Below are 15,619 nucleotides of genomic sequence, written 5' to 3' on the forward strand. Positions count from 1 at the left end.
CGGAATCGATGAATCATTCATCAGAGGATTTAATATTATGAATAAGAGCAACATCACTGCCTTCAATAACACATGAACAACTTCTACTTATTGGTTGTATTCAACGGACAATTTCTTGCTATGTGTCCACCTGGTTACATCTGAAACAGGTAACATTTCTTCCTTATTGGAATCATGCAATAACTTTATCTCTTCCCATGTTTTTATCCTGGTTTTCGGTGTTGTGAAATTTCTGTCTAAGGCCTTTGACTTTTCCAAAGTCATTCTTTTCCCTGATTGTAGTTTCCCTTTTTTTTCTCATGTATAGTATCTTCTTTCTTATCTTCTTTCTCTTTACGTTTAAGATGTTCCTCAATCAACGATACTTTTATATTATCCCAATCCATATCTTCAACTTTTTCGGCATTTTACACTAGTGATGGAAATTTTCATTACGAAAGCTCTGGTAGACTACCTAATAGCACCACTGCGAATTTCTTTGACAAAATTCACATTCATTTCACGCAGTTGTTCTGCTAATGTAGTTATATATGTGATATGCTTCAGCAAATCTCCTTCTTCCATGATCACAGCCTCTTCGGAATTTCGATTCAGTCGTATATTTGTGGGACCGAGACAAATTCAAATTGATCTTTCAAGCATAAATCTTAAGGCGTCAGCAGAAATATTTTTCCAGAAACGACAAACATTTTGAATACCGAGCTCGTTGTAGTGGGCCGTAATTAGATAATAAAGTACATGTTTAGAAACTTCATCTTTAGCACCATAACCTTCATTGCTAAAGCTCCATCAAATGCCCATAGCAGCCATTCTTTGAGGATTCAAATTGCAATGCACTAATATCTTTAACATACTTTAAAAAGAACTTCTGATGATAAACCGTCGTCACATGGCATGACGTAATAAAATCTTCTAAAACGTTGTAGTTTTTTCCAGTACGAAGGCAGGCGAAATAGATAATTCAGTTTTCAAAATGTCCTTGATTCATCAGGAATTATGGGATAAAATTTACTACTATTTACTTCATTAAAGGACTTTTCAAGCATTCAGCACCAATCTTTCTTCTTGTTTAACTAAAATATCGTGAGACATGTTTTGATTTTCTTTTAAAAGAACATGTAATCCTTCTTGATCGATGGCTTTGTCTTCGTTAAATTGAATGTTCGAATCTTCTTCTGTATGACTCGACTTGCTACACCTGTGTAGAAGTGTTTTTAATGTATTAAAATGGGCTATCAAGCCTTGTCGCCTCAGACGTTGCTGCTCTTTTACATGGCTACCTTTCTGCCAAATCCAGCTGTAGGCTGGGTATTTATTTTCTGTTTGGTAGCATTGTGGTTTTCGCTTTGGTTGTGATCTGTTAGACGTTCTACGCCTCACTTCCAGTTACAGAAACCAATGCCAGATGGAGTGAAGATGAATAGTGAATATGTATACTTTCCTGTATTCTGTACACATTTCACAAAATGCTGCTTGCTTCTTAACAGTAATGTGAAAGCCATTCGTATTTTTTGAGCCATTGGACTGGAAAAAACTTCCTATTTTACTTCGAGTTTTTTGCCATCGTTGAAGTCGCTCATACTTTGATCTAAAATGAATCAACATTCACCGTTGATGTTTCATGACGTAAGGTCCTGCTATTAACGCTGGTTGATGGGTGGCATCTCCTTTCTAATATTTCGTTATCGTGTGTCAATTTTCCACCAATTTCTTGAGAATGAAAAAATGATGCTATTTTGGTTTGACCACTCGTATCATCAATTGTCTTGTTCTTTTTATTTGCATTTTTCTTTGCTCGTAAAGCACGTGTGTACTCCAAATTTCAACTTATTGACGAACTGATTTTATTGTTTTACAGAGCAATATTTATATAGTATTCATTACAAATAACAAATATTATCATTGGTCAAATAGGTGGTATATAATATCTAATCTATATATGGACGTCATATATGACGTAATAAGTGTTCTATGTGTTAACCGTATGGGAACGGATCATTAGTAAACCCAACTATGTACATTCTATTTCCCTAACGTATTTTTCTGCTTTATGAGCATGACTCAACACAAGCGATAGAAATTATGCCAGTAAAATTCGACTATGTAGTTACCGTTCCCACAAACGCGAGTTTTATGTTCCTCATAACAAAAACGTTACTAACTTAACATGTAAATTTTCAAAGTAAACAGTACTTACACATTACATTCTCTGCCTTCAAAATTAATGCTCATTTTCGTCATGAAATTAATCAAAATGTTTTATGAAAAACGCGCTAAATTACAGCTGAATTAAAAGATACACCAGATAACAAGACTTCGAATCAGATAAAAGTCGAAGAATCTGTAAAATTGGAGCTTGCATATCGGGAAATAAGATATACGTCTACTATTTGTTCAAAATGTGAAAAGGGGCAACTATCTGCCCCGTGGCTAGCGCCCTGGTAAAGTTCGTTTCCAAAATTTCTTTGCAGACGTACGCCATGAAATGACGTTCACCAAAAGCATTAAACATTTGACAAATCAAGGTATTTCTTTGCAGACATACGCTTCTGGAAATGACGTTCACCAAAAGCATTAAACATTATAGACAAATCTCAAGGTAAAATTTCTTTGCAGATGTACACCAGGAAATGACGTTCACCAAAAGCATTAAACATTTAGACAAATCTCAAGGTAAAATTTCTTTGCAGACGTACGCCTGGAAATGACGTTCACAAAAGCATTAAACATTTGGAACAAATCTCAAAGTAAAATTTCTTTTGCAGACATGCAAAAATGACGTTCATAAAAAGCATTAAACATTTAGACAAATTCAAGGTAAAATTTTTGCAGGCATATTCAAATTGACGTTCACCAAAGCATAAAACATTTAGGCAAAATCCTCAAAGGTAAAAATTTCTTTGCAGACGTGCTTACCAAATGATGTTCACCAAAGCATAAACATTTAGACAAATGTAAGGTAAAATTTCTTTGCAGACGTACGCCAGGAAATGACGTTCACCAAAAGCATTAAACATTTAAGACAAATCTCAAGGTGAAATTTCTTTGCAGACGTTCGCCTGGAAATGATGTTCACAAAAAAGCATTAAACATTTAGACAAATGTCAAGGTAAAATTTCTTTGGACGTACGCCAGGAAATGACGTTCACCCAAAAAGCATTAAAAGCATTTAGACCGAAATCTCAAAGTAAAATTTCTTTTAGACGTACTTGAAATGACGTTCACCAAAAGCATTAAACATTTAGACAAATCTCAAGGTAAATTCTTTGCAGACGTACGCCAGGAAGACGTTCACCAAAAGCATTAAACATTTAGACAAATCTCAAGGTAAAAGCGTTTTTCTATTTTTCTTCTGGACTTTTCTTTACTGTTTGTTTGTTATTTTGATATATTTAAACGTCTTTCGATGTCAAAGTGTACGTCTATTGAAAGTTAAGCTAAAACAACAATTTTTATGAACAGAAGGAAACTGACCCCAAAATTACCAATGACATCGTTTTTAAATCAACGCCCCAATAACAGGCAAAAGTCTACTCAAGTAAACTCCTGCGTTGGGGACGATAACTTATTTCTCCGTCTGGTCTATTTTTCTATATACGCAGTCGTTACATAAGTTTTAAACTTATAAAACAAAACTTATAAACTAAACTTGCTTCTTTCTTGACGACACGGTAGAATGACCATGGGGCATACAAATAATATTATTTATGAAGGATTTTAAAAGCATCTAATTTCACGAAATGGAAGAACCTTTAACCACTTTCATATACAAGTGAAAATTTACGAACTGATAATATTCAACAAACTTCAGTTCTCCATAAAGTATGGTTAATAAACTATATCCATGTTCATCTTAATCATTTTATAATCCGTAGATGGAGTCAAGAGAAGAAAAGAATAACTACTACATTCAGAAAATTCTTTCAGATGTTGTTAAGAAGAAACTTGTTGAATTATTTATCAAAGAGTGGAACACTAATTACAAAAAATCCCACGGAGTATGGGATAATACAAACGTTAGTGGTCAGAAGTTGTTCAATATTGAAAGAACAAGAAAACAACTTTAGAAACCATATTTTGTCAAGTTTAGTAGGTGACACCAGTAATTGGGATTGTACAACATTATTTTCAGCAATACTGTATTCCAAATCAATTGGAACAAAAGTTAACCCAAAAGTTAGATCTGCAGTTGATGCACTTCGTATTGTTAGAAACAAATTTATCCATGAATACCATGGAAGAGTATCTGATACCGAATTTGACAAAATGCTTTGTGATATTGAAATGTCATTTAAAGATCTAGCATTTTTATCCACTGAAATTAATGAAATTAAATGTCAACGAAACAAATTTAATTCTTTTCAAAACTTCCTTGCAAATCAAATCACGATGTGGTTAAACGTACAGAGTTACTTAATCAAATCACAGCAGATCTAAATAACTTGCGAAACACTAACAATAATGAACTAACATATTACTATATTTCTGGTAATCCTGGCAGTGGTAAATCTCAATTAGCTAGACAAATTGTGCGAAGAAATGTATAACTCGTTTGACTGGGAAAGAATACGACATTTGTAGTGACACTCGAAGGAAAAGATCGACTCTCTTTTGAAAACTTATGCTGAACTTTATCAACGATTAAATGATAAAACTGTCATTGAAAATATTCGGAAAGAAGCAATAAGCAGCGAAGACAAAATCAAAGATTTTCAATTATTGCTGAAACAACAACTAAAATCTTGGAAAACATGGTGGATTGTTGTAGATAACGTGGTTGAACTTGATAAAATTTATGCATTGTTACCTCAAGTTGGTGATCAAAGTTGGAAAAATGGACAAATTGTAGTAACTGTCCAAAATACAGATGGTATACCACCAGATGGAGGTCTAAATAAACACATTTCAGTTAGTCATGGTATGAGTGATGAAGAATGTCGACAACTTCTATCTGTCTTTTCTGATATTTCAAATCACGATGAAAAATATTTAAAGGATTTATCAGACAAATTTGATCATCAACCGTTGTTCCTGGCAAATGCTGCTTCTTACGTAGGTAGAGTAAAAAGTGTAAATCCGACATTCACGTGGGAGCAATATTTTAGTAAGTTGAATGAAGGAGAGCGACAGAACATAGATGCCAATTTTCAAAAAATTAACACATCTCACTTAGGAATGAAAACTGTTATGTTAGCAGTGCAAAAAAATGCTGAAGAATCCATCTTGTTGGAACATGTTTTTAAACTTTTCTCAATAATATCTTTCGATCCCTTACCACAAGATGTTATAATACCATTCATTAAAAGCATTGATCCACAAAAATCTGCAGAAGATGTCTGTCTTCAATTAAAGCATTGTTCTTTATTCCTTCAAACGAGAAAACAACGACATCCGCCTGCACAGCGTTTTAACGATCGCCATCATAAATTATTTATCGCAGACCTTTGGCTGTAAACAAAACGAAAATAATTCTAAAAGTCTGCAGCTGATCTTGCCTTCAAGTTGCTTGGGCACTAAATCATTTTAAAGACAGAAGATGAAATCAAAATAATTCCACATCTAATTAAATTCATAACAAATTCATCATTTCAACATTTCCTAAATAAGTTGATCGATGTAAAATCATTCTTTTTTTCATTAGAAAACAAAAACTTGATGAAAGAAATTGGAAATTTCCAAATATTTTGTAGATGTTTTGGAAAGATTTTACAACTATAAATATGCAATTAAAGTACTTTATGAAATAACAGAAATTCAAGCTAAAGTGTTAGGTGTTGATCATATTCATGTTTCATACTCGTACAACGAGCTAGGTGAGTTGCTTTGGAAGAATGGAGAATATGAAAATGCTAAAGATTTTCTCGAACGAGCAATGGGAATTCAAGCAAAAACATTTGGACCTGACCATGTTAATATTGCGACAACGTACAACAATCTGGGTTTGGTTTACAACGATATGGGAGAGTACAGAAAAGCAAAAGATTTTATGAACGAGCGATAGAAATTGAAACGAAAGCATTTGGACCTGACCATGTTAATATTGCGATAAAGTACAACAATCTGGGTTTGGTTTACAATAATATGGGAGAGTACGAAAAGCAAAAGATTTTTTTGAACGAGGGAAAGAAATTCAAGCGAAAGCATTTGGACCTGACCATGTTAGTATTGCGACAACGTACAACAATCTGGGTTTGGCTTACAGCGATATGGGAGAGTACAAAAAAGCAAAAGATTTTTATGAACGAGCGATAGAAATTGAATCGAAAGCATTTGGACCTGACCATGTTAATATTGCGATAAAGTACAACAATCTGGGTACGGTTTACAAACATATGGGAGAGTACGAAAAAACAAAAGACTTTTTTGAACTAGCGATGAAAATTCTAACAAAAACATTTGGACCTGACCATGTTAATATTGTCCTAACGTACAGCAATCTGGGCTTGGTTTACAATCATATGGGGGAGTACGAAAAAGCAAAAGATTTTTATCAACGAGCCATAGAAATTGAAACAAAAACACTTGGACCTGACCATATTAATATTGCGATAATGTACAAGAATCTGGGTTCAGTTTACTATAACATGGAGAGTACAAAAGCAAAAGACTTTAATGAACGAGCGATAGAAATTGAAAAGAACACATTTAGACCTGACCATGTTAATATTGCGATAACGTACAACAATCTGGGTTCGATTTACAGTGAAATGGGAGACAAAAAAGCAAAAGATTTTATGAACGAGCGATAGAAATTGAAACGAAAGCATTTGGACCTGACCATGTTAATATTGCGAAACGTACAACAATCTGGGTTCAGTTTACATAGATATGGGAGAGTACGAAAAAGCAAAAGATTTTTTGAACGAGCGAGAAATTAAAACTAAAACATTTGGACCTGACCATGTTAATATTGCGTCAACGTACAACAATCTGTCTGGTTTACTATATTATGGGAGAGTACGAAAAAGCAAAGATTTTAATGAACGAGCGATGAAATTAAAAGAAAGCATTTGGACCTGACCATGTTAATATTGCGACAACGTACAACGATCTGGGTTTGGTTTACAAAATATGGGAGAGTACGAAAAGCAAAAGATTTTTATGAACGAGCGATAGAAATTGAAACAAAACATTTGGACCTGACCATGTTAATATTGCGACAACGTACAACAATCTGGGTTTGGTTTACATTAATATGGGAGAGTACGAAGCAAAAGATTTTTTGAACGAGCGATGAAAATTCAAACAAACTCATTTGGACCTGACCATGTTAATATTGCGACAACGTACAACAATCTGGGTTTGGTTTACAGACAAATGGGAGAGTATGAAAAAGCAAAAGATTTTCATGAACGAGCGATAAAAATTCAAACAAACTCATTTGGACCTGACCATGTTAATATTGTGGCAACGTACAAAAACTGGGTTCTGTTTACAGTGATATGGGAATACGAAAAAGCAAAAGAGTTTTATGAACGAGCGATAGAAATTGAAACGAAAACAATTGGACCTGATCATGTTAATATTGCGTCAACGTACAACAATCTGGGTTTGGTTTACACTAATATGGGAGAGAACGAAAAAGCAAAAGATTTTTTGAACGAGCGATGAAAATTCAAACAAACTCATTTGGACCTGACCATGTTAATATTGCCTCACGTACAACAATCTGGGTTTGGTTTACACTAATATGGGAGAGTACGAAAAGGAAAAAGATTTTTGAACGAGCGATGGAAATTGAAACAAAAACATTTGGACCTGACCATGTTAATATTGCGACAACGTACAACAATCTGGGTTCGGTTTACAATAAGATGGGAGAGTACGAAAAGCAAAAATTTTTATGAACGAGCGATAGAAATTGAAAAGAAAACATTTGGACCTGACCATGTTTCTATTGCGACAAAGTACAAGAATCTGGGTTTGGTTTACAGTGAAATGGGAGAGTACGAAAAAGGCAAAAGATTTTTGAACGAGCGATGAAAATTGAAACAAACTCATTTGGACCTGACCATGTTTATATTGCGGCAACGTACATAATCTGGGTTTGGTTTACATTAAAATGGGAGAGTACGAAAAAGCAAAAGATTTTTACAAACGAGCGATAGAAATTGAAACAAGCATTTGGACCTGATCATGTTAATATTGCGACAAGTTCCAACAATCTGGGTTCGGTTTACGATATATAGGAGAGTACGAAAAAGCAATAGATTTTATAAACGAAAGATAGAAATTGAAACAAAAGCATTTGGACCTGACCATGTTAATATTGCGACAAGGTCCAACAATCTGGGATCGGTTTACGAATATATGGAGAGTACGAAAAAGCAAAAGATTTTTATGAACGAGCGATAGAAATTGAAACAAAGCATTTGGACCTGATCATGTTAATATTGCAAAAACTTACAAAATCTGGGTTCGATTTACAATAAATGGGAGAGCACGAAAAGCAAAAGATTTTCATGAACGAGCGATAGAAATTAAAACAAAAGCATTTGGACCTGATCATGTTAATATTGCGACAATGTACAACATCTGGTTTTGGTTTACAACATATGGGAGAGTACGAAAAGCAAAAAATTTTTGAGTTAGCGATAGAAATTGAAACAAAAGCATTTGGACCTAATCATGTTAATAATGCGACAACGTATAACAATCTAGGTTCGATCTACAATTATATGAGAGAGTACGAAAAAGCAAAAGATTTTTATGAACGAGCGATAGAAATTGAAACGAAAACATTTGGACCTGACCATGTTGATATTGCGAAAACGTACAGCAATCTGGGTTCGTTTACGATAAAATGGGAGAGTACGAAAAGCAAAAGATTTATATGAACGAGCCATAGAAATTCAAACAAAAAGCATTTGGACCTGACCATGTTATATTGCGGCAACATACAACAATCTGGGTTTGGTTTACAGTAATATGGGAGATTACGAAAAAGCAAAAGATTTTTATGAACGAGCCATAGAAATTCAAACAAAAGCATTTGGACCAGACCATGTTAATATTGCGACAACTTACAACAATCTTGGTGTTGTTTACAAACAAATAGGAGAGTACGAAAAAGCAAAAGATTTTCATGAACGAGCGATTGAAAATTCAGACAAAAGCATTTGGACCTGACCATGTTAATATTGCGACAATGTACAACAGTCTGGGTGTGGTTTACCAACATATGGAGAGTACGAAAGCAAAAGACTTTCATGAAAGAGCGATAGAAATTGAAACAAACATTTGGACCTGACCATGTCAATATTGCGGCAACGTACAATAATTTGGGTTTGGTTTACAGAAATATGAGTAGTTACGAAAAAGCAAAAGATTTTCATGAACGAGCGATAGAAATTGAAATGAAAGCATTTGGACCTGACCATGTTAATATTGCGGCAACGTACAATAATTTGGGTTTGGTTTACAAAGATATGGGAGAGAACGAAAAAGCAAAAGATTTTTATGAGCGAGCGATAGAAATTGAAACGAAAACATTTGGACCTGACCATGTGAATATTGCGGTAAGGTACAACAATCTGGCTTTGGTTTACAGCGATATGGGAGAGTACGAAAAAGCAATAGATTTTTACGAACGAGCGATAGAAATTAAAACGAAAGAATTTGGACCTGACCATGTTAATGTTGCGACAACGTACAGCAATCTGGGTTCGGTTTACAGCGATATGGGAGAGTACGAAAAAGCCAAAAAAAATTTTGAACGAGTGATAGCAATTGAAACAAAAACATTTGGACCTGACCATGTTAATATTGCGATAGCGTACAGCAATCTGGTTTTCGTTTACGATAAAATGGGAGAGTACGAAAAAGCAAACGATTTTTATGAACGAGTGATAGAAATTGCAAGGAAAACATTTGGACCTGACCATGTTAATATTGAAAAGCCATCACGTTGTACTTTTACTGTGATTGGAAAAACACGAAAACCTTCATAATAAAGTTTATAACAATAATAGAACTTGAAAGTGAAGCATTTGACCTCTATATTTATGTTTTTTTTCCAACAACTAAAAGTCTTCGTATTTGTAAAACATTTCACGACATAAAGGAAGAAAAAAAAAAATACAAAAGACAGTTGTATTTTCAGTTTAGAGCGATAGAAATTGAAACAAAGTATTTTTTTGAAACATGTATTGAAATAATATGAACAATCTTCATTTGGTTATAAACAAACTATAGATACTGAAACTGAAGCATTTGGACTTCTATTTATTTTTCAATTGCGAGAAGCTAAAATACTCCTGTCTTTGAGAAAATGTACAAGAAGAAGAAAATGAATTTAGCTCATTTTCAATGAAGAAGAAAATCAATTTCTTTTTCATTTTAGGTATGTTGTTTATACTAAAACTGATTAAATAGAGTTGTATTGTAGATTTGTTTTAACAAAGGTTCAAATAACAACAGTTGTATATTTATAAAAGGGTACAATATATTATTGACAATAGTCAAACATTTGTATTTTCAAGTTTTCAACTGTCATTTATTTACTGGAACAGTTTTATTAGAAACTTGTAAGGAACTAACAAAGTATATTTATGAGTTTAGTTTGCAATATCAACTACAGGGCGCGGATCCAGCTCCTTAGCTGACCGATGCATTGCGAGCGCCGAAGGCGCAGAACCTAGGGGTCTGGGGCATGCTCCCCAGAAAATTTTGAATTTTCACTATCCGAGAAGCATTTTCCAGCGATTTGGGAAAGGTGACAGAAAAATCTTAAGCGTAAATTTTATCGAAAAATAACATGAGCCGTCTTTTGTAAGATAACAGCATTGATAAAAGCAATGTTCAAAGGTGGTCTTCTTCAACGGTAAAAAGATGAAAAGTTTAATAAAAGCAATGTTCAAAGATGGTCTTCTTCTAACGGCAGCAAAGATGACAACAATTATAAAAGCAATGTTGAAAGATCGTCTTCTTCCAACCACAGCAAAGATGAAATGTTTAAGAAAATCAATGTTTAAACGTGGTCTTCGTCCTCTCAATAACGGCTGAAAACAAGATAACTCTCAAAGAAAATGTAGGTTGTTTATCAGCATTAAGAATTTCTCATGGAGCTCATCGTCAAGCATCTGTTTCTTTATCCTCCAGGATATCAAGAAATTGCATCCTCGTTGGGTTTTGTCTAGCAAAGGTATTAATCACTTCTTCGACATCACACTTAATATCATCATTAATATGCATTTGGGCTAATCCATTTAACCTTTCGTTGATCATTGTGCTACGTAACCAAGTTTTCATTCGACGAAGGGCAGAAACGGATCTTTCACACTCACATGTAGTGACTGGCACAACAGCGAGTATCTTAAGCGCTGTAAATATATTTGGAAACGCAAGTTTGTTACAAGTTCGAAGCGTGTCGGCAATTGAATCGTACTTAACTTTCTCAAAGCCCCCTTTCCAATTTGTTTCCCACAATCCTAATTCAGCATGTATTTTCCGAAAGTGTGGCATATCCTCTTTATATGCAACAGCAAACTTCATAAACTCTTCCTTCCAATTAACGTCCTTGCAATTGAGAAAAATACTAGGTATAATATAGAATCCACGATAAATATCGCACACCTCTGAAGAAAACCGAAATTCCATCTGTTCAATCAAGTGATCAAGAAGAGGGATGGTTAGTTTCATGCGGTAGTATTCACGTGCTGTATGTGCAGGATAGTTTTCACGAGTTGTCTGAACATTGCAAAGTCGAGGAATTTTTTCATCAACGTTTACTCTGTTTGCTAAATCCACTGCTTCTTCGTAGTATTGGTCATGAATTGTATCAGCCGAGCTGCGTAAAATTTTTAATTGTGACTTCAAAAGATTTATATGTTTAATTGATTCAGCGATATCGATTATCCTTTGCTGCAGCTGGACAGTCAACGACATTGTGTGATGCAGAACATTTGATGTAATCACAAGATTAACAATAAATTCGAAAGATTTTATGGAACGAAGATATCCCTCTGCGTCCCTACTTGAATTATCAAAATCTTTATTCATATTGAGCTTCATTTACTCTAAACTTTGACAAACAGGTACAAATGCTTCCACAAATCCATCAAGTGTACGTATCCGTTCAACCCAACGCGTTGTGGATGGAGCTCCTAGTTTTTTACGACGTAACCCAGACTTTTCCATATTCTGCCTCAAGCACTGCATTCGTAGGGGGGGATGGGCTGAAGAAACTGAAGATCTTTTGAGCATGCCCCAACATGTTTTTGACAGTTTGCTCACCACATGCTTTAGCAACAACAAGGTTCAATCGATGACTAGCGTAATGGATATACAAAGCTTTTGGATTTTTCTTTAAAATACGACCAGCAACTCCCTTTGATTTGCTTGACATTGCACTGGCACCATCATAGCACTGACCACGACAGTTGGAAAGTAGTAGCCCAACTTCGTTTAAAGTATCTTCGATATTCTTCGCTAGCGCTTCGCCAGTCATTCCTTCACACTCAACAAATTTAATAAATCGTTCATTAATTTCTTGCTTTGAGTCAACATACCTTACAACAATTGGCATCTGCTCGATACTGCTGCAGTCTGTTGCCTCATCACCAAGGACTGAGTAAATTGGGCATTCACTAGAATTGATGTCAGAAACAATCTTTTCTTTGATTTGTTCCCCGCAGATCTTTATCAGCTTGTTTTGAATTGTCTTCGAACGATAAGTTGCATTCTTACTTGCATTTTCAAAATGTTTTCTAGTTTCGCGTCACCCGCGTCTACTCTAAAATTCAAAAGGCTTGAAAGTTCCCAGGATTAGAAGATAGAAAATACTTTGAGTCGTCACGATGGCCTCGTAAGGGAAGATTCTGTCTGCCTGCCAGTATAATAGTTTTAATAATAGAGCCTAAAACGTCACGATTGTATTGAATGCGGGCACTTCTAAGATGATCGGCTTGTTCGTCGATGCCAATAGTTTTACCTTTCATCACACGTTGGAACTGCGACAAACGTAACTTGGAGTCACGGTGAATTAGGGAATATTTGTCATGCTGGTAAAATTTTGTTGCCGCACTTTGCCAGTTTCTTAAGGGTTCCTTAAATAATTTACTAAGCTTTGAACCATTATGTCCTGTTTGATGACCGAACAAAACGCAATAATAACAAAGGCTCCATCAAATAATTTAGATTAGCACAACCAGGACCAACGATCTAGCCAGCCAGCACAAAATTTTCTTGAAGATTTACCATTCTCAGAAAAGGAAAATTGAAAGAAGGGGGAGGCTTCCAGTGATTTGTTATAAGTCTTAGCTTTGTGTCGTCATCTAGGGCCGCCACAGATACAAAATGTCCAATATCCAAGGGATCAACATCTGTCATATCAGTTTTTACAGATTTTGACAAGGGACAAGAAGCATTTGATACTTTTCCATCTTCAAAGTCGCATGAAAGAGGTCCTAAATAAAACATTACTAAGATGTAGGTATACGACTACATTCAAAATAATAAAGCCTGAATGCGTTAACATGCAAGGTCATATATCATAGGTCATTGTTTTTGGTGCATTTGAGTGAAAGCTTGTTGCCAATTTGACGATCTCATGTTTAGAAGGAAGGATTTATTCACATGTACAAAAAATATCCTCCATCCCACAACGAATACTTTATATTGCATGGTATGCTTTACTTATGTTCTTAGAAAAGCATGCTTACCTATAATTAAAATATATTTGCACATGAACAATCACTAATTTAACCCACGTTTTAAGGAAGTCTTCAAGCAATCATAGCTGCTGCCATCTAAGTCTTCCCTTGGTGAGGATTTTGCAGGTGCTACCAAAGTTGTGTCTATTTGTTGCTCAAGTCCACTTTTATTTTTCTGTAAGACATCAACTTTAAAGTGGTCAGTAATTTTTTTTTTATTATTAACTCTTGAGTTATTAGTTTGATTAAATTCAATTAGTGGTACAAAATGATTGGGTTGAAATTCTATATCTAATTCTGGAAGAGAATAAGCACCAGTAGTTGTCCACATTAAAATTAACTTAGCAGGCTGAACAAGTTGACTTGAAATATGTTGGTGTGCTTGCCGTGGAAGAATTTTACCATTTAGAAATTGTGAATATTTGGTCTCCTGGTCCAACTTTTCGGGATAAACTGAAATTATAGTCATTCCAGTGACAGAAGACAAACCAAATATACACATAAGTGAAGAATAAGTACCATTGCATGCATTATTTAGAGCTTCCTCTTTAACTACTATTACCTTTGTGCTTGGATTTTTCCTATCATAGCCATTGCCTAAAGCCACATCTGATACTGATGCAGAAAAAGCAGTATTTTCTGACTTAAAAAAATGCAACTTATCTTTTAAGTAAGGGTGGTTAGCATAATACTCCTGGTGATTGAATAGCTCAATGCTTGTCAAGTCTCTCAGCAAATGACATAGGTCTTCCTTGCCACAAAGTAATTTTGAGCAGGCTCTGTACAGACAATTACCATCACCTCTAGTTCTAAATATAGCAGAGTTAAGAAAATTCTCATTGTGTGGCTAAAAATTAGAAATCAGAAGAATTCAAAACTTAAATGTCTGACAGGGTTATTTGGAAAGAAAATGTTAGCTTCTACTGAAGTCATAAGTATATTGGAAGAAGGAATACAGTCATTACATTTTTAATGTAATCCATACAATACATAAACTAAAATGCAACTAAAATCGCACCTACCCTGCATATTACAGTTTGTATTATATTACATATGAATACAAGTATAAGTGCTGCATAAGTAATATGACATCGTGTATATTTTATGATGATTGTTCGTCGTTATCTACACGACTACACTCTGAGTCTGAAATGAGTACACTATTTACATTTAAAACATGCAAGCATAAAGGTAAATTTACTTACTTTAAAGCTCTTAGTTCTCCACTTTGCCAATGAACTGTCAAGTGCTTAGGTATTAACATTTCACTTGACATATCTCTCCCATTTTACCCTTTGAAAGGGATTCCAAGGAGAGGATTTTGAAATAAAAGTAGCAACTCTCGTTTCATAGGTTCGACGCACTCCATTAATATCAAATGACTTCTCTTCTCGAAGCAGAGTACACAGATCGTGTTTGATATTCTCGACAGCCATGATCGATGATTGCGAGTTATATCAAGTGATCAAATAACAATGCATTCAACTTTGAAGTTCAAAGTTGAATGCATCGGTGCCATGTGCCCACAATCACAAAATTATGGAAAATGCATCGCTCAGCGGCAAAATCTACCGTGACGTGAGGCCCTAAAACAATGGTTTTGCTGATGTCACAGTAGATTTCACGCGGAAAGGACTCGGGACCGATGCATCGACCGATGCATCGCAAATCTACTGTGACGTAGCGATGCCTCTTCCATCTACCGTGACGTGCTGGCAGAATACTATTAAATTACTTACTAATTATGTATTCACGACAAAATTTCGCTAAATTTTATCGACTTTTCTTTCGCTATTTGTGTCATGGAATACGACAAAATTATCGGAGAACACAAATGTTATTTCTAGAACAAATTTTAGCTTAAAACTGCTAAATCTATAAGTTAACTAAACAATTTATCACTGTCAAATGTGCGTTTTAAATAATTCGAAAATAATATTTGCTATTTATTTCATTAAAATGCAAAC

At 34.8% G+C, this 15,619-nt stretch overlaps 5 protein-coding genes across 10 annotated transcripts in view; 2 read left to right on the forward strand and 3 right to left on the reverse strand.

Annotated features, from left to right (window-relative positions):
- Positions 1-2,541: 2,541 nt before the first annotated feature.
- LOC124458438 overlaps positions 2,542-15,619 on the forward strand; it is a 52,429-nt gene continuing 39,351 nt past the window's right edge. Inside the window, exons 1-2 of one of the 6 annotated variants that reach the window (XR_006953183.1) lie at positions 2,542-2,599; positions 2,977-3,054. The gene's annotated coding sequence lies outside the window, so the exon portion shown is untranslated. The other 5 variants (XR_006953182.1, XR_006953181.1, XR_006953180.1 and 2 more) reach the window with 5 other exon arrangements.
- LOC124458440 (kinesin light chain-like) lies at positions 9,121-10,203 on the forward strand. Its single transcript, XM_047008466.1, has 2 exons — positions 9,121-9,290; positions 9,417-10,203. The coding sequence occupies exon 2, from the start codon at positions 9,429-9,431 to the stop codon at positions 9,948-9,950; it is 522 nt and encodes a 173-aa protein (XP_046864422.1). The 5' UTR covers positions 9,121-9,290; positions 9,417-9,428; the 3' UTR covers positions 9,951-10,203.
- LOC124458433 (52 kDa repressor of the inhibitor of the protein kinase-like) lies at positions 10,844-12,528 on the reverse strand. The gene has a single exon (XM_047008447.1). The coding sequence runs from the start codon at positions 12,010-12,012 to the stop codon at positions 11,074-11,076; it is 939 nt and encodes a 312-aa protein (XP_046864403.1). The 5' UTR covers positions 12,013-12,528; the 3' UTR covers positions 10,844-11,073.
- LOC124457300 (zinc finger MYM-type protein 1-like) lies at positions 12,113-12,938 on the reverse strand. Its single transcript, XM_047007576.1, has 3 exons — positions 12,784-12,938; positions 12,688-12,733; positions 12,113-12,646 (listed from the first exon to the last, which is right to left on the reverse strand). The coding sequence occupies exons 1-3, from the start codon at positions 12,936-12,938 to the stop codon at positions 12,113-12,115; spliced, it is 735 nt and encodes a 244-aa protein (XP_046863532.1).
- LOC124458430 lies at positions 13,123-14,936 on the reverse strand. Its single transcript, XM_047008442.1, has 3 exons — positions 14,858-14,936; positions 13,710-14,461; positions 13,123-13,406 (listed from the first exon to the last, which is right to left on the reverse strand). The coding sequence occupies exons 1-3, from the start codon at positions 14,926-14,928 to the stop codon at positions 13,162-13,164; spliced, it is 1,068 nt and encodes a 355-aa protein (XP_046864398.1). The 5' UTR covers positions 14,929-14,936; the 3' UTR covers positions 13,123-13,161.

This window comes from Xenia sp. Carnegie-2017, unplaced genomic scaffold, assembly GCF_021976095.1.
Source record: "Xenia sp. Carnegie-2017 unplaced genomic scaffold, XeniaSp_v1 HiC_scaffold_6, whole genome shotgun sequence".
Lineage (NCBI taxonomy): Eukaryota > Metazoa > Cnidaria > Anthozoa > Malacalcyonacea > Xeniidae > Xenia > Xenia sp. Carnegie-2017.